Source organism: Uloborus diversus, chromosome 5, assembly GCF_026930045.1.
Source record: "Uloborus diversus isolate 005 chromosome 5, Udiv.v.3.1, whole genome shotgun sequence".
Taxonomy (NCBI): Eukaryota; Metazoa; Arthropoda; class Arachnida; order Araneae; family Uloboridae; genus Uloborus; species Uloborus diversus.
This window is the reverse complement of record NC_072735.1, coordinates 38,137,694-38,161,362: the sequence shown is the minus strand read 5'-3', so window position 1 is coordinate 38,161,362 and position 23,669 is coordinate 38,137,694. Positions and strand designations below refer to the sequence as shown.

At 30.6% G+C, this 23,669-nt stretch overlaps 1 protein-coding gene across 1 annotated transcript in view; it reads left to right on the top strand.

The window, feature by feature from the left end:
• LOC129222546 (tRNA wybutosine-synthesizing protein 4-like) overlaps nucleotides 1-16,796 on the top strand; it is a 41,419-nt gene extending 24,623 nt beyond the window's left edge. The window contains exons 11-17 of the mRNA XM_054857059.1: nucleotides 1,672-1,744; nucleotides 2,731-2,897; nucleotides 3,916-4,134; nucleotides 6,912-7,009; nucleotides 7,334-7,515; nucleotides 9,319-9,451; nucleotides 16,623-16,796. Of these exons, the coding sequence (XP_054713034.1) occupies nucleotides 1,672-1,744; nucleotides 2,731-2,897; nucleotides 3,916-4,134; nucleotides 6,912-7,009; nucleotides 7,334-7,515; nucleotides 9,319-9,451; nucleotides 16,623-16,796 (1,046 nt within the window). The remainder of the gene's footprint in view (nucleotides 1-1,671; nucleotides 1,745-2,730; nucleotides 2,898-3,915; nucleotides 4,135-6,911; nucleotides 7,010-7,333; nucleotides 7,516-9,318; nucleotides 9,452-16,622) is intronic.
• The last annotated feature ends 6,873 nt before the right edge of the window (nucleotides 16,797-23,669 follow it).

Below are 23,669 nucleotides of genomic sequence, written 5' to 3'. Positions count from 1 at the left end.
GTATCAATTGACCATTATATTATGCTTTTAAATCTGTTAGTTACTTTATTGCCGGGCAATTCCTAGCTAATGTTACCTTTTTCGATATGATCGAAAACCTAGGCCGGCTGCATGCAGCTCATGTATTGCAGTTGAGCATTGAAGCATTCTAGTACATAAGTTATGTCTGTTATTTTTCACAAAAGTATCCAGAAATTTTTTTTAAATATGTATTTAAACTAGGGAAGTTAATTTCATTGTTTGTCTGCAATCAAATTTTATACTGTTTTGCATTCAACTTGCTTTTATTAACTGTATAGCGCTAAACAATTTTTCTAAGAGAATTACTTCTAAATCCTTTTTGCATTAAATATACTATTTTCATAAAGAGTTATCAGTTATTTTGTATGTAATAGGCATGTCAAAACAATGGCAATTTGTGTTTGTTCGTGAGTTTTCTTTTGCTGTTTATAATTAATGATCTTTACTAATAATAAAGCTGAAAGTTCCTCTGTCTGATAGGATCTCTGTGACGCGCATAGCGCCTAGACCGTTCGGCGGATTTTCATGAAATTTGGCACAAAGTTAGTTTGTAGTATGGGAGTGTGCACTTCAAAGCGATTTTTCGAAAATTCGATGTGGCTCTTTTCCTATTCCAATTTTAGGAACAAAATTATCATAAGATGGACGGATAAATTACAAAATTATCATAACGTGCAACTGTAACATGGGCACAAGCCAATTAGCAAGATACGAAATTATCATAACATGGAACCGTAACATGGGTACAAGCCAATTGGCGAGAAAGTTTACCATACATTATTTGTAAATATACAGGCGAACCAAAAAATCTTTTAATTTTTCTATTACGCGCAAAGCCGTGCAGGTACCACTAGTATTAAATATTTGGCAGAAAATATCTACCTTTACCTCATTCCTGGCATCATATGGAATGTAAAACTTCAATTTAAATGATTATTTAAAGCTTTTTTAAAGCAGCAAGGGTGTTTTCTCTTCTGTGATTGTTAGTCTGCTATGATGGAGTTGCTCTGCTGCATTTTTGTGGTCATTTGGCTGCTGGTGTACTAGATTAACCATTCATTCCTAAAAATTTGCTTGGGTATAGTTGACCATCAATTTGTTAATTGAAGAATTGTTTGCTGCCTACATAATACCATATTAGGATTTGACAATACAGCTTAGAACCAAGCTTTCTGGGGAGTAGCCTTTCCCCTTCTTTTGCTGCAAACCATTAAAATATTTAAAGATTATTTCAATTGGTTCGCAGCAAATTATTTTTTAAGAATAAAAATGTCACTAATAATGCTTATTAATTATTAAATACAATACAAGATCTTAAATATTGAATATTTCGTATTATTTCAGGAATAGGAAATTTTTTGATTTTCCTAAGTTCTTAAGTTCCTAAAGAATGTGATTTTAAAAGTTGCAAAGAAGAAATTATATTAAAAAAAAATTAATTGACAAAATCCTCTTTTATTAGATTCAAGAATAATATAAATAATTTTATACTATTTAGCTTAAAATATAAGTGAAGCATTTTTAAAATTTAAAATAACTAAGATAGTTGTAATATAATGTTATAGTTTAAGGTACCATGCTGTATACTTTCTATTTTAAAATCTGTAATAACATTAAATGATGCTTAAAATTGCATAACTTTTCATCTAGATTATTTACTTGAAAAAATCCCTTTACAAAACTTCAGCTGGAATATGCAAGAGTCAGATTCAAAACTTCACAGGTATAACTTTATATTTGTGTAATTGGATACCCTTTGTACTTGTTATTATTTCTGTATATTTTTAGAATATGGTTTAATTTGAAGCGCTTAGGCTCAGTATTTACAATTGATTATTCTTTAAATCATATCTAACTTAGAATCAAGTACATTTAAATAATTACATTTAAAGTATGTTTTTCACTTTGTCGGCTTTAAAACAATTTAAAAAAACATCTTTTCTTTTTTCAATAAAAATTGTAGTTTTTTACAGTATTTTTTGTATAATGTTACAATTACACACATTTCTTATTGTAAAGGTAATGCTTTTTATAGCTGCTTTGTGCATTATGGCATAACTTTGAAAATATTATGATTTATTATGTTCTTTTCATATGATATTTATCTGAATACAAAATCTGAAAAGCTACACTGAAAGACTTTTAGAAACATGGAGTAACTAATAATAACATGGAGCGCAGACGTTCGAACAGAAAAAGAAAGGAATGTTGAAAAAGATCAAAACCTATTATGATTACGCAGTGAAATGGCACTTCCCTCTGCTTTCTCGAATGCAGAGTTTAGTTTGAAGCAAGGGTTATCAGTAAATACATTCCTGTGCTTGTAAATGAGACGGCTTTAATTTTGTCACGCAATTGAACGTGCAAAAAAGTCTTAGTGTCCGCTTCGTCACTTACTTTGCTTATCTGCTGTTTCTGTCTTTGTTCTTAAATTTTCAAAACTGCTGCTTTGATGGCAAAATGGTGTGATTATAAGCCTTCTTCTAAAAGCAGCAAAATAAAATTGTCGGACACCATGTGACCATGACAGTGGAGCAGGGTTCCTTGTCCTGGTAAATGGACATATCTGCAAACCTTGATTTGAAAACATTTAATCTTTTTTCTGGAACATTCAAAAAATGATTAAAGTTTCTCATAGTTTCGTAATTATTATGTAAATGCAACTTCTTTCTTCATCTCTTTGCTTTGATAGCATATTTTATTTTTTAGATATGGTCATCGAATTGTTCAGTCATCATTGTCATCTTCGTGTATAATCTCTGGTGGTTTTGGATGTCATAATGAACGTCAACAACGATTAGGTGGCCTTGATCTGTGTGATTTAGAAACAGGCCAAGTTAGGAATATGAATATTTCAGATCCCGACGACTTTTTAGGTAAAAGAAAACATTTTTGGACCTTAATAAAAAAATCCTTCTTAGAAATTGAAAAAATAATACTGTTTCTACAAAATAAACATTAGCTTCCCCCTCGCTTCTAAAAATCTTTGATTTGATCGAGTTGGCATTGCTATTGGTTAATATTTTAATTTTCTCTTTCTATATCTTATTGAGAAGCACTAAGTATTTTCTGTAAACAAAATTCTAGCATAAGTTTTGGACATTTTATGTTTAAAAATTGATTAATTCCAAACGTAATTTTGATCTTGAGTGGGTGCATTCTTTTCATACACGTTAACGTTCAGAATTCATTATTATTTATTTATTTATTTTGAAAAAAAATATTAAACTCGTCAAACAAAAAGTACCTCTTTGTACATTTCCTACATAAAAAGCTCTTCCTGCTAAAGTTGATTCAAACAAATCCACCTGTTAAACAAATTTAAATTTGCTTGTAGGCGCTACAGTTTTACATTTTTTTTAATTGTTCAATTTGAATGAAAAGTTGTTCAAAACTAAAACATGAGAATGAGTTGCTCTGACCAAGAGCGAACAGAAAAACAGTTTGATCCAAACAGAACTATTCCATCTAAAGTTATTGGGGTGGGAGATGTAACCAACCTTCAAATTTTCAGTTCATTTTTTCAAACATATGTTGAAATAATTAATTTATAGCTGACTTATATTTGTTCTTCCCCATATTTTTAAAAGATATTAAGCATCTTTGAAAAAAAGTAGGTTACAAAAATATTCTTGTTTTGGTAAAATTTCAATAATATATATATAAAAAAAAGCTTTTGATTCCTGGAAAGGGTAACAACCCCCGTTACCTATGCTATAAAACAGTCACTGTTCCATGTACTACAGCAAAGTTGTGAGTACATGTTCATTTTACAGAAATACGAGATAGCGTCATGCTTGTAAGCAAGAAATAATATAATATTTTGAAGTAAAGTAAAAAGGCAAGAATGATTTTTATTGTTTCACTTTGACATTAATAAATTTCTTTTAATAGGGAAAAGAATGTTCCATACAATGACTAGACTATCAGATGGTGAAATTGTAATCATTGGTGGACGCTCGTGCCCGAGAAAAGTCTATAATAAAGTTGTTTCTGTTCTCTTCAATGATGGAGACTTGCTGGAACCGTCAAAAATATTAGCAACTGTAAAATTGAGATGCATGTTGCCTTTCTTAGTATGGAGACACTCTGCTTCATCTGTTAATATCAATGGTATTTATTATTGTTTTCTCATGACTTTTTAATTGTTGAATAAATTAGAAATGCTGTTAGCTTTTTTTTCTTTTTGATTCAAAAACAATGTCCATATAAAGCTAGAATGTGTACAGTGAGTTAGTATATGGGAAACCTTCAAAATTACATGTTCAGAGCTTGGAGTATGAATTTAAGAATTTTTGGATAGTAGAATTGATTCTAGTAAAACTCAAAGACAATTTTAGGTCTATATTAATATCATTACTGGCAGCTTTTGTAACATGCAGATACTCCTATTTCTGATTGTATGTGATATAGTAAATAAGTCTGTCCTTTCAGATTTTTCCAGCTGTTAGGGCAAAGAGTTTATAAACTCAGTGGATATTACAATTACAAACAAAAACGACACCTACATATTTGTAAAATCATTGATTTTTTAAGCTAGAGGGGCAACTGACCCTCAAAACAATAAAAGTTTTAATCAAAATGGCTATAGCAAAGTAATAAATTTTAAAATTGAATTCTCAAAGACCATATTTAAAAGCGTTATGCATTCTGTGCAAATTATAGTATTATATGAGATAACTACTCTTATAAGTAAAAAAGTGATCTACTACTATAACTAACTTTCTGGTAGAATTGTGGATTTTTGTGAAAGAAAAAGTTTCATTGCTGGAAACAATTTTTGCCATAATTTCGCTTTGCAGAAGGATAGGATTTTTAAATTTTAATATGAAGCATAGATTTGAATTTGAGGTAATCTGGTTCAGAATTTTCATTGCTGTGATTAATGTTTTAATCCACTAAAACTAGAAAAAGAGTATTAATTTTGATGAACTTTTAAAATGAAGCAGGTAAGTTACTGCCCTTAAGCCTGGGTCAAGGCAAAACTACATGTAAATATACCGACAGCTTGGTTATCACACCCAGAGACAGCAGTTTTGTCCTTGTTAGGGACTCATCAGTCTGGAATAGAGAATAACCGAGCTGGAGGAAGTCTCTGGATGTGACAACTAGGCTGTCGGTATATTGCATGAACAAAAATCACACCTTAAACATGTATTTTATAATTTGCATAAAAAAAATTTCAATCTTTTAGTGTTTGCACGAGGGTGAGTCAAAAACAAGTTCCCCTGGCGACTGTGGGCAGAGGTGTGGGTGAAAGTAAAACAATATAAGGAGATATGAAAGATACAACATAACTGTACTTGTCAACATAAGTACCAAGCACATTGAGACATTTGTCGTAATGCTTAATGGGCTTTAAAAGCCCTCCAGGAAAACATCAGGGCTTTGCATATGGATGAAGCATTGAATGGCTGTGGACAAAAGGCAACACAGCAGGTGAACAAGCAAGACACTGATACACCATTCGGTAGGTTGAATGACAATGCAAAAGCACACTTGGGGAAAGGAGTGCAAAACCATATTGCAACTCTTGGTTGGGAGCACCTGCACCCTCTGCCATACAGTCCTGATCTGGCACGAAGTGACAGTACCCGATGTTATCTGTTTCCGGCTTTGAAGAAGAGTCAGGGCGGAAGGCGCTTTGGAAGCAATGCTGAAGTCAAACAAGTCGTTGAACTCTTCTCCCATATGCAAAGCCCTGTTTTTCCTGGAGGGATTTTTGAAGCTTATCAAGAGATATGAGAAATGTCTCAATGTCCTTGGTACTTATGTGGAAAAACAAAGTTATCTTATCTGTAATTCTATTTTCATCCATATTTATTCTATTCTTTGCTTTCATACACAACTCTGACCACAACCAACAGGGGAAACTTATTTTTAAACTCCCCCGGGTATTTTGTGGCACAAAAATATTTTTTAAAGAAGTTTTATATTAATGATTTACATTAAAAGATCTAATGCTTATATATGTGTCAGGGTTCGCCGATATATATCATGATATATATCACGATATATGTATCCGATATTTATTTTGAAAATATCATGATATTTTCATATTTTAGATATTTATTTTTCAACTACAGTATTTTCAATACAAGAGTACATTAATCATAGTAATATTGATAATTTATCATTAAAAATAACTAAAAAGTTATGTACTATATTTTTATGGTGTATTAATACATCATTAATATAACAAAGTAATATAATATATTCCTTTTTTACTTGTATTTTATATTCATAAAGTTTTTAGTTTTATAAAAATTTTAATTCATATTAAAAGTGCTTAATTAAATATTAAACATTGCTCAGAAATAAAGGAAATGTCTTATGACTGTGCACTGACTAATGCATATTATTTATTTCTGAATCATATAACTAAAAGTAGCTAACAGAAGAAAAACGAGTAAAGCAGCTAATGCCAAATTAACACTATTAAAATTGATAGAAATGTAAAATGAAATATTAGATATAAATAATGAAAGAAACCTTAATTTTAAGTCTACATATTGTAATTATAATTACAATATGCAGGAAAACAAAGTGATTTGAGGATGCATTTACTATTTTGAAGACTTTAATTTGTGCTAATTGAAAATATCAGATATACAGTAAAATCCCTCTAATGTGGACACTAAGGGAACTTGTCCACAATAGAGAGGTGTCCGCAGGACAGGGGTTTAATAATGTTTTTTGCATTGGAGCTGGGGAATTAAAAATTGTCCGCATAAGAGGGGTGTCCGTCCGCCTTTGAGGGGTATTCGTTAAGAGGGGTTTTACTGTATATCAAAATATCCGATATATATCAAAATATCGGATATTTTCGAAAGTATATTTTCGAACCCTGATATGTGTGCATATATTGATGCTTTATTTTTAAATTCTAGGCGTTGAATGTATCATTGTGTTTGGTGGTTGCACTATAGAAGGAAATGTAACTAACAAATGCTTTATTCTAAACACAAAATCTTGGAGCTGGTCTGAAGTAAATGCATTTTTTTTCCTTCTGAATATGAACATTAGTTTAAAATGTCTTTATAAATGTCTTAATAAATGTTTGATAAATAGACAAATTGGTTTAAAATGTCTATTTATCTTTGTTAATATTTGATAGTTAGTAATAAGATTTTTTTTGGAGGGAAATTATATCTTAAATATTTTTTTAAAGCAAAACAGCTTAAATTTTTTTTCAGTATTTTATTATTTGAGAAGCAATTTAATAATCTTTATGATGTAATGGAACACTATTGCATTGTTTCTAAGGAATACTTCTATGCTGTGTCTAAGGTATCAAAATGCTAAATTTCAGGTAGCTGTTCAAAACAACACTCCATCACCAAGGCATTCTCATAGTTCTGTATCATTTGATAATTCTAAAGTAGTCATAATTGGTGGACTGTCTGAAGATGAAACAATTCTTAACTCAGTTCATATTTTAGATTGTGAAACAAATCAGTGGTCTGTAGTAACAGTTTCTGGACTTCTTCCCAGGTAAGTACTGAACTGAAAGGAATATTTTTACATTTATGAAAGTTCCTCTGATGGAAATATTAGATCTAAAAGAGTTTTATTGAAACTATGTGATGAAATCATCAAGTGCCCTATTGTACATAGTATAAATTTTTTTTTCTTTTCTTTTTTTTAAATCTTTCTTTGAACATTTGATTAATTTGGAAATTTTTAGTTTCATTGCATTTTTCTTTAAATTATATGTTTCAATTTTAAATGTTTTTACAATGATGTATTGTTTCATAAATATTTATTCTATAATGTATGAAATATTTATTATTAAAATATTTACATTTGTGTGAAAAGTTTAGAACTTTGTAACAATTTTAAAATTGCACAAATAGGGATAGATTATTAAGGATAAGAATAAGATTTTAATTGTTACAATCTTGTCCTCAATGATGAGAATCTTCTGCCACCTCATATATGTGTGCTTTTTTTCGAAAATTTTCATTGTTACTTAAAGTTTCCACAAAAAGTTAAATTAAAAAAAAGTGTAATAGACTGTTGCATCTGCCCCCAAACAAAAATATGTTTTGCTACTAACTGTACTGCATGCAATAAGTAAATCTTTGGGAAAAGTAATGTTGTGCCAATTGGGAAGTAGGGTGTGACGATTTAAAGCGAGGTGTGATTTGGAAAATTCCACTATTTTGTAGTTTGACTATTCTTTTATAATGGCATAACTCTTAATTAAAAAAAAAAAAAAGAAAAGAAAAAAAATCAACAACATTTTTTCTTAATTTCATTTTTAATAAATATCTTTTAATTCATTTTGAAATGTATTTTTAACTTTTGTTATGCCCTGGTCATTTTTCAATTTCTTTATGAAATTTTTGTAATTCATGATCTAGGTTTTTTACTTTTCATAATATTTTTAATTTCTTTTGTCCTTTATTGGCCCTTTTCCATCTCAATATGTGCAGTTTTTATGACTAGATGCAGGTCCTCCTTTTTTTCGGGGAAAAAAGTAGCTATTCAAACCATGAATTGCAGAAAAAACTTTTGTATAATCTTTCATTAGACCATCACATAAAATAGAAGTATCTGCTGATACTAAAGTTTGGTTTCTTCAGTTTCCTTTTAGGTTAAATCAAGAATATTTTTTTGAAGTCCTTGGTCCTCTAATTTTTAAAAAATAACCTCTTAATGCAAGTAACTTTTTTTCCAATAAGTTTTCCATAGTTTTCGAGTTTTATATTCAATTGTTTGCTACTATTGGCAATACGTTAAAACCTCATCAGTCGGCAAATCTTGCAAAATGTTGAAATATTTTTTACACAGTGGGGCAAGAGCTTCTCCTCATACTTTTTGTATCTCATATTTCATAGGAAGCTTGTTTATTAAAATTTTCTGCTCCTTAAATATTTGCTATTCAACCAACGTGTTTAAATAAATTTTTTTTTTGGCTGTAAACTAGTAAGAAAAGTTCATATAATGGCAAAATATATGGACAGAAAGTTTTCAAATAAAAACAAACAATTTTACGACTTTCAAAAGAAGTTAGCTATATTGATATTTTCAACTAGCTAATAATAATGAATTATTGTTAAAACTCAAATTAAAACTGTTTTAACCCATTCTAAATTTTAGATTTAAGTTAATGTGGGTATCTTAAATGTGCCTTTTGTATATCCATCATTCTGCATTCAAACATTACTTATAATGAATTGGATGTGTCGCATTCTTTCTCAAAATGTGTTCTCTCCATTCAAAACATGTCAGTGCTTAAGGAATTAAAAAATATGAGAATGATTTACTATTTTACCTATACCTTTTCTTTAGATATTCCCATACATCTCACATTTGGAAGAACAATATATTTTTAATTGGAGGCATAACTTGTGATTCTGGCAGCAGCCTTGGGCTTGGCATTATAAATTTAACCACACTAAAGGCTTCAGAGTTTTCATATCCAGTAAGTAAATCACTGGCGTTTTAAATATTGATTATATTTTCCTTTCAAGCTAAATTAGTTATTTTTCTTCATCATGAATTTGCCAAAGATGGTGTGTGTTAAAGATAATTTTATATAACTTTATCACTTGCAGGGACCGAAATTTTTTTTGTTGCCCCAGCTCCGCTCCTAGATAACAAGCTGTGGCTGTGGCAATTTTACTATAGATTTATGCATGATTTTAAGTTTCTGATTTTAATTGGTAATTCTTGTTATAAAAGGGAACATTTAAAAAAATTGTAATGGATTTTACAAAAATTGTTTTTCAGTCCTTTTCATTTGATAAAAAATTCCACTAAATATATATTTTTTATAACCAAAAATTGATTGTTAAAGCAATATTCATTTTTGTCCCTTTTTTCCACTTTGTAAAAACATGCATACTATGCCGAACTTTTTATCCGCACCCAACATTTCAGCATTGTGACTAAAAATATTGCTTTAATAATAATTTAAAAAAAGCCTTGAATAGAATGATAACTGATGATAATAAAAAAAAAATCAAATTAAAAGTACTGGCTGCCAACTGACAATTTTAATTTTCAGGTTTATTTGAAACAGATTCTTAAACATGCATCGTCCCAGTAAAAGAATTTCACTGAGGCCATCAACTCTCTATCAAAACTCCAATAGAATGATGGCACCAGTAACAGACATAGATCTTTAAAAGGGATACATAGGTTTTCTCCTACAGCCCAGCGTATTGCGCTCGGAGAAAGTGAGGTCATCATGGTTCTTCCGAGAATCACGTGATCAAGGGACATCGTATCTCCCTCTTTTCGGGCAGCAGCGATATAACAATGCGAAGCGTTGTTAAAAGTCTGGGATTGTCTGAAGATTTTCATTATACTAATGTGAGAAATCTATCTGTGTGAATCTGAGCTTTTCTAGCGAAAGAGGATTTGATGAATGCGATGCTAGTGCCAATTTTATTAAAAAATAAAGACATATTTGACTTTCTGACTAACAGAAATCTTTTTGCTAAAGGCAACAAAAGTCCCTTGCAGAGTCGAAATGAAGAATATTTTAAACAATTTACTGTAGATGCCTAGCATTATATTAAATTATTAAAAACAAGTGATGGAAAATTTGCTATAGGATGTCCGCAAAAAACTGGATTTTTAGGTTTCCTAATTTCTATGAAAAGTGTGCTGGGAACATATGAAAAGTATGTAGGTGCCCAAATTTTCCTGTTCTAAACTACATAATGACTTATAAGCTTACTCAGGATCACCTTGAATCCTTTTTCAGCGCAATGTAGTTGTGAGGGGGATTCAACAATAATCGTCAGACAATTTCGAAGTGCCAAAAAAAAAAAAAAAAAAAATATTCACTCATACGGAAATTAAAGAGTCCAGTTTTTCAAATTGCGCTGATTTTGATAACCTTCAAATGCTAAGCTTAAATTTGAAGCGTAACAAAAACAGGGTTCGTACGCTCCGGGAATTCCGGGAAAACCGGGAATTGTCAGGGAAAATGACACTGTCAAAAATGTCAGGGAAAAGTCAGGGAGTTTTCAAATTTTGTCCTCCAAAAATTTTTTTTCCCAAGGAATTAAGTACCATGAGATCTAGTCTTCGTTTTTATTGTGATTTCACGAAAAAAATTGTAAATTTTTATCTAAACCGACGCTGGCACTTAAAAACTGCGATCGAGAAATGAACGTTTTTTTTTTTTTCACAACGAAAAATGCGCCAAAAGAGCGAAGATTTTCTTACATGGAGTCAGTGAGGGGAACGCATTTCTTTCTACTGCCTAAAGTTTTAGATGGGTTGCCACAACATTCTATTCGGTTCAGGGTTCATACGCTCCGGGAAAACTTGGAATTATCATGGAAAATGACATAGTCAAAAATGTCAGGGAATTTTCCAAATGTGTCCCCAAAATTTTTCTTTTCCCAATTTTTTCCCAGGGAATTTGGTTTTATGAGATCTAATCTTCATTTTTATCGATGTATTTAAAAAAAAATTGTAACAATTTTAAAGCAATGAAAAAAGTGGCGACTCAAAAAATCTTCAGCAGCCGCCGTTTTTGGCTCTCAGTAGTTCCCAAGGGAAAAAAAAATCAGGTGAACAGCAATTATGCACAAACTCAAAAGGAGAGAAGCCAATTTACTGCTTCGGAAGCACAACCTGTAGATGGGGGAAGGTCGATCGGGGAAAATAGTTTTTTTTTTTTTTGGGTCGGAAAATCATTTTAGCTACGTGTGAAACGTAGTCGCCATCTTTGGTCATTCACAAGATAGATGTAGATACGATCCTAAAATGCCTAAGTTTCTAAAAACAAAGCAGAATTGGATGTTTTCTTTAATTCAAAACTGATGAAAATAACAAAAAATGGTCTACAAATTGTTTTTCTATTGTTATTTAAAATAATTTTCTTGAGAAATGAAAAATTTTGTTCTTAAAACTTAATCTTATCCTCACTGCCTCAGACGCAAATGTGATAAAAACTTTTCAATGAATTGTAGTTTCATGAAGATTAATTATTTTTTAATTGTCTTCATGCAACAAATTAAAAAAGTTATTTCTTATTTTTGGGCATAGCCGCCATATTTGGTCATTCCCAAGATGGAAGTACACAAGACTTTTTAAGTGCCTAAGTTCCCGAAAACGGCATTGGATGTTAATTGCAATGCAAACTATTGAAAACAACACAAATTGTGCCTTTTTTTTCCGGACAATTTGTAATTATTTTCTGGAAAAATGCAAAATTTAATCTTCATAACATTTTTTTGTTTTAATTGATTTAGACTCTTATGTGCTAAATACTGACTATTTTGCTTTTATTGTATCCTTTTAAGGATTATTAATTATTTATTACTACTTTTATACTACAAATCCAAAAATCTACATATTATTTTAAATTTTTCACTTTGTCGCCATATTTGATCGTTTGCACATGGAAGTAGACTTAAACTTCCAGAAACAGAATTGGATGTTTATATCAATGAGTAACATTGAAAATAACATTAAAATGTGCAAAAAGTTGTGAATTTTTGAAAATTAACTAATGCTTTCTGGAAAAGAAAATTTGAAATTTTAATGTAAGCGTCCTTTAATATGTGAAAAAAAAAAAAGATTATTGGCATTGGCCTATGATCGGCGGATGTTGATTTTTGTTACTATGCATTACATGGTATGCCAATTGATGCAACAAGTTAACCATATTTATACTAAAATTTAGCTTTGCATTTTGCTCAATATGTTTTGTGTAACCTACTTATAAGAAAATAAAAAGTATTGTAAACCAAAAGTGGATGCTAAAAGGTTGCTGCAGGACTACAGCAAAACGCTATAATATTACGCGTGACATCAAAAAAAACGCTAAAATAAGTTGAAAGTACTCTGTTTTCAACAAATAGTAAACAAATTAAAACAATTTTGAACAAAATGTTTTAAAAAGACTTAAAATTTTGACAAAGAAAACAAAGGAAAAAAAATCCAAGTTTTTTATTTTTTTTAATCTAAGGGGAGAAGTTTTAGTTCTTCTGCATTGCTACTTTAAACAATTTTAATTATTTTGAAAATATTACTATTTAAACTTAAATTTTTAATGAAGCGAGTAACCTGGAATTTTCTAAAAAACAACCAGGAAAACCTGGAAAAGTCAGGGAACTTTTTTTAACCAAAAGTGTATGAACCCTGAAAAATGCTGCCTTTTCTTCAGATTCCCTTGATGGCGATTTGGAGAATTCAGAATCATCTCAATTAACATGACGCAGTATATTAATGATGTTTCTGACTACGCTGGATTTGTTGTCCGGCAAGTGCACTCTGTGTTGTGAACTGCGACGACTGTAACGCAGTCTTAAAAGGGGTTACAGTACCTCAAAATTGATAAAATGTTGAAAAAAATTTTTATTGCTTATTTCAAAACTAAAAACCAGTCCAAACACGGGTAAAAAGTTTCATTGCTTTTGTTCAAATATTGAAAAGTTATGAGTGGTTTTAGGTCATGCGCGCTATGTATTCTTATACAAAAGAAAAACTTAAAATAGATTTTTCTCTATGATCTTTTTTTTTTTTTTGTGTTTTCATATCGTCCCTAAGGCTTTTTTTGTATTAACGATACAGCTTTAAAGTAATACGTTTTGCAGTTAGGATAATATATTTAACAAAACCGTGCATGGGATAAGCATTTTATAAATTACTCAAATGTTTAGAGCATGTTAAACCTTTAAAAACCATATTTGTTTTTAAAAAAATTACGATTTTTTACATAATTAATCACAGAAAATTTTCTAATAAACACAAAAGCAAATTAATGCAGATTTTTAGAGATGATGTTTGTGATCGTTTAGCAAAAAGTTTTTTTAATATAAGTTTAAAAAAAAAAGCCTTAGGAATTTTAAAAAATTGAAATTTTCTTAAATTTTTTGAATTAAAAAAATAGTAAGCAATATTCTAAAATTTTGAAAGTAAATAATTGATTACAAAACAAGTATGCACGTTATGGTTACAAAGAAGTACTAATTGAGAAAAAAAAATGTTTGAAAGGTACTGTAACCCCTTAACTACAACAAACCAAAAAATAGGCCTAATAAAATTTAAGGATTTTGGGACACATATAAGTACAATAGCTTATTGCAAGATTGCAACCATTGAAAGATGTACATTTGTGAAGAACAACAGAGCGTGTTTATCGAGAATGTGAAAAAGTTTTGGGAATAAAACACAAAAATATAAGGTTACTCATGAGACCCCAAGAGTTATGAGAAAAATTTCGAATTCCATTTTTCTAAATTTAAATGAGCATATGTTGGAAATAGAAACAGCAGATTTTCTCGTTAACAAATTTATAAAATTAATCGTTATTAAATATTTAGGTGTTAGAATGTATCAGGTAGTCAATTCATACAATGAAAATAATTCAAAGACCAATCTGCAGAAAACTAACAAAATTAATACTGTTAAGGGACTATAATCACTAGTTTTCTTCACCCTGAAGTTTAAATTGTCAGAATTATCATATTCTGTGGTACGAAAGGAAAAGAAAAATTGGGGAGGGGGGGGGGGGGAGTCAATTGACCATTCATGTAGTTTATAATTGCAAATGAATTTATTTTCTGAGTACTTAAAAAAAAAGTTGCTTAAGAATCACGAACAAACCAAAGTTATTTGTTTGACTAATATATTGTTTGTGCGTAACACATGTAAATATTATTTTATTAAATTAATTGATATTCGATACTATTTACATTTGTATTTCTAAGTGCTTTATGGTTTTAGATAGGGTTTTATGTTAAATTGTTGCACTGGCTTCAAAAGTTGTGGAAGAAGCACGCACTGAAACTATTTATTGTATTTGAAAAATTTGATTGAAATAAAACAAAATTTAAAAGGTTAATTTTTGTTTAAGATTTTTGAAGACGTCTATTTCTACTTAGTATTTAAAGCACTTGAAAAAAAAAATTTAATAGCTTGTGCGTCTGCTTCAAAAGTTATGATTGGGAAAATATCTAATGTACCATTCCATGAAAAAGCTGTTATTTTGTCCTGCATTTCATTAAAAAGTAATAACTTAAAAAAGGTAATAAAGAACATTTTTTCCAAAAGTACGACAAATACATTTGCGATTTCTTAAGCAAAAAAAAAATTGTTACCTTTTTAAATTATTACTTTTAATGAAATATATAAGGTGTTACGTGAGGGACAGAGTGTTCCCTTTTTCTGGGATTGGGCTTAATGCTTTAATTTCCCTTAATTGTGCTAATGATTGCGGCGAAAAGAGATTCTCTTCGATAAGGGAAAGAGTTTCTTGTGAGAGTGTCCCATGATCACATGATATCCAACGGGGGACATTGATGCACGCTCTGAGGAGAGAAGTGGGGAGAAGGCACCTTTACTCTATATTAAGATCTATGGTAACAGACAAGGGTCCAGTAACAGATCGTCATAAGTTTGGATTTAAATAATAAGAATTTTAGGCGGGTAAACCTGATGTTGCTGTGGCCAATGAATACGGTGCAGTCATCTAGTGCTATCAGAGTGAATTTCATGAGTCAGTAGGTATTTACAAGGCAGTAGTGGAAGGTTATGAATAGCCACCTCGAAGTTAGCTGGTGTTTCATGCTGCAGCTAGCTGTTTACGTTAAGAAGTTGAGTGTTTTCAACCATCATTTTGCATTGTAAAATGTCAACATGAGTGCATGCTGGAGGCATTTTTAATGTTTGAACTATGCTCTTTTAAGTTTTCACATCATCACAATCACTTCTAATGTGAGTTTTATTTATGTCTGTTACTCATTCCCAGAAAATTCGTTTTTCTAGTAACAGACACCCATGTCTGTTGTTGGTCCTTGAAGCCTTTTTTATTTTTTTCGTTCCAGAAGAAATTATTCATTGATTTGATCATGCCTACAGGTTCAATATTAGACTTCGCTTTGACTCAAATGACGAGCGATTCTCCGATTTGACCAACCGGCCTCTTTCAATCCAATGATACGACTTCTTTTAAATTCTGACAGTTGCTCGTAATGAGGACGAACCACGCGGCGAGGCATTTTTAAGTTGTTGAAAGGTAATCTGAATTGCAATCAAATCGAAAGTTGTAACAACTGTTGAAGAACTGCTCTTTATATACATCTGCTGGATGCGCAGTTTTAATGTGCTGGAGTTCAAACTATTCATTCATTGGACACCAAATTTTAATCATTTACATATCTTATCAAAACATTCATGTATACAAAATTTCAAAGCAATCGGATGATTGCTTCTTGGTGCCTCGATTTTTTTTTGTTACAGAGTGTATTTGACAGACTAATATATTTTCCTAACAATATGGGTAAAGATGAAAAGAAAAACATAACACTAAAACCTCTCCCAAAACAAAATCCTGGGCATGGGCCTGCATAGACCCCCAAGGGGTCGGTATCGACCATTTTGGGAAACAAATTTTAGAGACTAAAAAAAAAAAAAAGATTTAAAACTAGAGGAGCCCTGGAATATGAGAAAATTTAGAGCTCCAGGGAAATTACAGCTAAGCTGCGCTCTGAGTCCCTGATCACTTTAATAAATATTTTTTAAATATTAGATCAGTATTTTTATTAGATTCATACATATAAATTCCATATTATTTTAGTAAATATTTCTGTTAATATTTTATCTCATTTTTTAACTTTTATTTTTAGGAACAAAATCCAGAAAAAGTAGTTGTATTAAATAATCATTCAAGCATTCTGTATGGTGATATGTTAATTATTACAGGTGGTGGCGGAAATTATTTCTCATTTGGAACTCATTTTAATCACTTTTTATTGTATATTGATATTAAAAGCTTAAAATGTGATGACTTAGCAGAATAAATTGAAAATATATTTTTTTAAAAATTTTTAGTCTGAATTTATATGTACATTTATAGTGTATGATTAATCAGAAAAGGAATTTTTGTAAAAAAATGTCAAAGAAGTTCTTTTTTGAGCTATATAAAGGTGAACATTTTGATTGGATAATTTAAATGATGGACTCTAAAATATATTTTGACACATCTCTTATCATTAAAATTGACAATTATAGAGATGGAAACAAATGGATATTTACAAAACTGGGAGGATAGTTATACTTAATATTCATTGTTTATGAACGTGTTCATTCAACACATTTATAAAGGAAATGCAGTGAACCAGCTTAAATCCTGAAATAAGGAAAAATAATTGTAACCCCTTTTGTGCTTTTCACCTGCTAAGCAATAGATTAAAAATGTTTCTGGGTTTTTTCTTAGACCTATAATGAGCTTGCTTTTTTATCAATTTAAATGGCCTTATTATGAACCTTGTAGGTATAAATAAGAAATTTCTGCATAGGTAGTGTTCTAGTGTAGCATAGTGTAGTGTAATCTTCTGAGAATATTGGATACTGATATTTGGGAGATGGCCATAAAAGCCATAATGATTTTGATTGCAACTTTATTAGAGACAGTCATGCATATCAAATTTTTTAAGATAACAATGCCTTGATTACACATTGGATGCTGCAAATGAGGATGGGATTTTTGAGAGTTTTTCATGACAAAGTGAAGTATGAGTGATTAGCAAATTACTTATCTTTGAGATTTTGTTTGGAACACTGCTAACCATGTTTCATTATAAAGCATCAAATAGCCACTTTTATGTAATACTGTGATCACAAACCCAGTAATAGAATTTCTTTCAGTTGTCTGCGACTGAGATCAAAAAACTCAAAAGTAGTCTGCGAAGGTTGATCAGCAGTAGATTAGTTGTAGAACTTACTATGAATCGGAAAAAAGGAATGCTTGGAAATAAAATGAGTAAATTAAAAAATTAAATGAAACAAAAGCTAAAAAGCTTTAAAATAAAATAAGAAACTGGAGCACAGGCAGCTGCTGGAGTAAATGCTTTTGACCTCTTAGCTACTGAGGATTCTTGCATAGATTTAGGTGCCTTTTTACTTCCTTTTACAAAAAAGGAAGTATTGTATTCGCGAAAAAATTCACTCAAAAGCGACCTTAATTTCCATTTTACTCACCCCCTATTGAATATTGAGTTTTTTTTCAACTTGACCACACATGTATAAGTGCCTAAGAACGTATAGACACGCGAAATATCCATAATCACAATTCCAGAGTTAATTACAACGAATTTTCTCGTGAGGTTTGTATGTATGTATGTGGCATAACTCAAGAACGGTAAGTTCTAGAAAGTTGAAATTTGGTATGTAGACTTCTTGTGGAGTCTAGTTTGCACCTCCCCTATTGGTTGCATTTAGGTGTTTCTAAAGGGGTCTTTTGCTCCTTTTTTGGGGGAAATCATTAATTTCGATGTAAACTTAAGTGGTGTTATAATTTGGCGGACACTTGGTGATATAACAGCAGTCTTTTGGTCGCCAAGTTTTGTCGCCAACTTGGTGACATTTAGTGAGTAAACAAATGAATTACATTAAAATTGCCTGTAATGTTGAAATGACATTAAATTGGAGTAAAAGGAAGTCATGTGATGCACACATCAGCTCATTTGTTTTTACTTTGAACTGTATTTTTCTGTTTTAAATTTGAGAAATTCATGCTAAAAAACAAAAGAAAAAAATCTTTCCGATTCAGAAATAGTCTTTGGACTTCCTCAAAAATCTGTGACAAGTATCGCAGTGTTGTTCTGTTTCTACTATCAGGATCACAAATAGCGATTCAAAAAAATCATGGAAATAATTTTTTTAAAGAGATTGTACAGAAGACAATCTAAATTTAAAACATGATCATTTTCTCATGTCATTCTAGAATGAGAACCGTAAAATAATTGTAGATAAATCATTAATACAGTACAACCTCAATTTAACGATTGTCAAGGGACTGGAAAAAGTATCGTTAAATCAAGGAGCATATATATTCAAAGCAGTTAAATCCATACCAGCGAAATGTATCGTTAAATTGAAGTTACACTGCACTTTAAAAAGGTCTCTCTCTCAAAATAGTACTTCGGAGTTTAGATATTCTATCTCTTACACAATTGACATACCTCTAACCTATTTAAAAGCCAAGTTAGCAGTGTTATTTTTGCACTAATTGAATGCTTGAACAGTCATAAGTATTAAATACCATTTTTAGGGACATATATGGTGTTTGTTATGAATAAAAAAGAGAAATCTTCAAAAACAGTTATAAACCCATCAATAATTTATTGATGAACAATGTCAAAAACTGTTCCATAAAATCTCAAGTTTGACTGGAAACAATACAACTTTTTATGAGACAATATTCACACAACAGCAGATATCACATATACATTATAGACACAATACTTATTACAAGCAAGGATGAGTTTTGCTCTGAAATGCCGATTGATTTTATGACATACAGTAGCTGCCTTAAAAACCTTACATCAGAAGCTTAATTGGCAATGCTGGTTAGTTTGAATTTAACTACACAAAATGTGGTCATCAAAGCTCATTTTTCATTTTGGTCTCCCTAAAGCGCAAGTTTGGAAAAGAATTTGGGTTCCATTAAGATTAAAACCAAGCACATAATCCAGAAACCGGAAGAGAATTTGTCCCTAAACATTATTTTTAATTTGTGCTGGTTGTCAAAATAAAATGATTAATTTTGTATCTAAAGTGCAAAAATTAAATAATTTCTGAACCCTTAAAATTAAGACTATCTCCTAATCTTGTGTTTTTGAATTAATCAGCGATACTGAAGTATTTGTTTCTATTGTTTTATAATTTATCAAAGTGCTTTAGCTTTTTGAAAAATTCACCAAATATGTGCTTGGTAAGGATTTATTTTAGAATATTGCTAAATTGTTAAGTAAACAAAGTTCTTCAATTATGATATGATTTTTTTTTTCAATATCACTTCAGTACTATGAGAGACATTTAGGTAAAAAACAAATCAGCAACAATGAAATATTTACAAATTCATTATTAAAAGCCTTACTAATATCAAATAGTCCTGAGTATTCATCTTTTATGTGACTAGTTGATATTTGTGAAAATCTTCCATTTGCATGTCCAACTGAATTTGAAGAAGAAATAAAAAAACATTTTGTTGTTAAATTAAGAGAATGACTTACCTTATAGTTTAATAACTAGCTATGTGACACAATAAAGGGAAGCATTCTTTATGACATGAAAAAAATAATGAGTAATTTTTCAATAATAACGAGATATTTGGGCAGGTTAATGGCAATAGCTGCAAAAAAAGTTTTAGAGAAATTTGACATAGTTTTCATGCTTTATTTTCAGTGGAAACTAAATAAGCATTTTTGTACATTAAAACTGAACTAAGATACAATGACAAAAATACTTAAATGGGCGAAAAAAAAAAAAAAACTACCATTTACCTAGCTAGGGCAGTATTCTAATAGCATCTTTTTGCATACTAATTCAGTAATAAGCATGATTTCAAAAATTCATTACAAATACTCCTTCTAAATAAAATTATCACACTTGAATTCAAAGAACTTGTATCATTTCTTATACTTTTTTTAAGTTTCTCACATTTTGGCAGCATAATAAAACACTTTATTATTACATATAGTGTGGCTTCAATAAGTTGAGCTATGATCTCGACAATGTTTTCTTTTTTTGGGTGTAATAGCAAGGGGTCTGCACCAATAGCACGTTCCTTTTTCACCTAACGTCCCAAAATGAGATAAACATTGCCAAGCTCATAGCTCAACTTTTTAAAGCCAGAATATAAATGGGTTTACATTGAAAGGAAAATTTGTTTCTTTGCTAATTTAAAGCCTTGGTTTGAAAATTTTCTTTTCCAGGATAATGATATATTTAAACACACACTCATACAGTAGAGCCACAGTTACTAGAGCAAGCATTGTTATTTTTAGGCAATCAACTTCAAAAAAGGGAAACTTGACAATGTAAATATAACCAATTTCACAAAAAAGAAATCTGTAGTTTTCTTTGGCTCAAGAGTCATATAAAAGGAAAGAACTAGCAGCTGCCAACAGAACTTATAACTGGCATGCAAATTTGAATTTACTAATTAGAACACTGTTAATTGATCTTTCTGTTGACTGGTATCTTAAATAATTGCTGCTCTACTATATGATTGTGTATAAGCATATATACATATACAATGCTTTAGTTGGGGGAGAGGGGGTGTAAATACACTTGCAAAGTAAAATATTTACGTATTTTGTTGCCAAATAATGTATAATTGGCTGAAACTCTTAAGCAGTAAGCATGCATTGCTTTTGTAGTGCTTAGTAGTTGGTCAAAACCAGAACCGAATTTAGCTGAATGCAGCCTATCCCCTTGCTTAAAAGCTAACTTACCTCGACTTTAAAACCCAAATAAAGCCTCTAAAACAGTATGTTCCCTAAATTAAAAATTAAACTTGTGAAGGAATGACATTTTATATTATTTTGCTTTTGTATGTTTATCATTCTCATATGCTCTCATATGCCCTATTATTGGTCCAGGGCAGGTTTTATAGTGATTTACTAAAAACCATTTTAAGTAATATACATTTGTTTATAAATAAATTGAGATAATTATTTATAATTTTCTCATATTCTAACCTTTTCTTTCTCTCTTTGAAGTCCTAAAACTTTTCCTTAAATAATGACAATGCAGATGAACTATCATAAAAAGGTATCGTAACACATTGACTGCGTCGTCGACAGCCTATATATGGACTCCCTGCGCTAAGCTAATTAATTGAAACAATTTGAAGGAAAATTTTTATTGGACTTTTTCATGAATAATACAGCATACAATGAAGGTCTACAAGAGCAGGCTCAGGGTTGGTGAAATTAGTCTCTTCATTGTCAATCTCCCTGTCGCTCAAGTTGCAACTGTCCCTGTCATCATCGTCAACTAGTTCATCATCCGATAAAGTAACATATTTCACTGCATCTTCGAGCGACATACACTCACGTTTGCTCATTTTACGTTTTTATTTACCCACAGACTACAGCACAAAAAACTCACGCGCTATCTCGTTTGATCGCGCGCACGCCTGCTTGCATCAGAAAATGTTTGAACCTTGTCTAAATGTTCGTCTTTGCGCGGCAGAACAGCCAAGAAAACCAATGGAACCCACTGAAAAAATATAGCAACGTGTTGGCTGGAGGATGAGTTATTTCATCCCTAGCGCATACAGCATAATTCTGGAGGACAAGTTATCTCATCCCTAGCAGTCAATGTGTTAAGAAAGCATGAATTAAACTTGGAGCAATAAAATGGGAAAATTGAGCAGTAATTAATAAAGCTCAAGTTATCTTAAGGCTTAATTAACCAACTTCTTAGTTTTTTCATCATTTGTTATTTTTGACTCAAAAGATATTTAAAAAAATAATAACCTCTGATTTTTTTTTGAAATGATTAGTGTTACTTTGATCAAAACTGGGTTCTAAAATTGTGTGTCCAGTTTTAACCATCCATCACAAATCTTTTCTTTATAACAGCATTTTTATCCTGTTTATTTATTAATTAATTTTTTTCACCTACAATTTGAATGATTTCCTCTATGTCACTGTGTTTATGCAAGTTTCCTCTAAACTCCATGTTTCTGTCCAACTTCATTTGAACTGGATTTCACTCCTAAGAGTCCAAACTTTACATTTTTGAAAACTGTCCACTTTTAAAATACGTATCAAGTTTTAAAATCTTTTAAAAGGCTTTTGTCCTTTAGAATTTTGTTAATGATTTAGAATGTTTCTTGAATTCAGAACCACTAACCTTTTTCACCTATCACTCAGTTACAGCGGCCTCCAAAGACTTAATATACAGAGAAGAATAAAGACTACTACTAATAATAATAGAAAAGAAAAAATATTCATCAATCATTCATCAAATCAAAAATAGATAAACTTCACTATGTTAACAAAACTCCCAGCAAAAACTCGGTTCTTATCCTGATTGCCTTTTGTTTGCATTCAGTTACCGCCTGCTTGGAGTTGAAAATTTCGTTTTCAATGAAGATATCTTCAACTTATTTATTATCATGCTTGAAAAAAAAATTTCATTTTCATGAGATGCATGAAAATAAATACTAGATTTAATAATAAAAAAAATGTGTCACAATAGGAAGTTAAAAATTAAAATTTTCTGCCCTAAGCAGCTGTTTACTCTGCCTATTTGGAAATTCAGCTCTGATCTGAACTTGTCGTTGCAGCCTTACAATTCAGCTGTGAGCAATGATGCAGGAATTTGAGCACACGAATGTTCATTTCTGATTCAAGTCTTATGAGTGACAATTCATTATAGCATTTAATTGTAATAACAATAGATCAACTCAAAACTATTAATATTTTTGTAATAACAAATTGAATATTTATGGGAACAATATTCCCACCCAACTAAAGCACTATGTGTACATACATATAACCTTGGAATATGAATAATGTAATAATCTCAAAATAACATGAATATTAATGCTTCCATCTTGACATGCCTTTTCAAATATTACAATACTTATTTGCCAACTGATCGTTCTAATTCGTTGTGATTTCATTTATTTCAATAGTAAAAAACAATTTCCTTCAATTGAGATATTAAGCAAACCAAGTTTTAAGTGGATTACAGAAATTATACAAAATCTAGAAAGAACTTACAGTTAAAATCGAATACATTATTAAACTTTGAATCACACCTTCAATTTGAAATACTTTTTTTTTAACCGGGTGTAGTCTTTATATTATGTTAGCGCTCGTGTTTCGGTCTTATCCCCGCCCTCGAGATGCGTTAGACGAAAAAGAATTTCG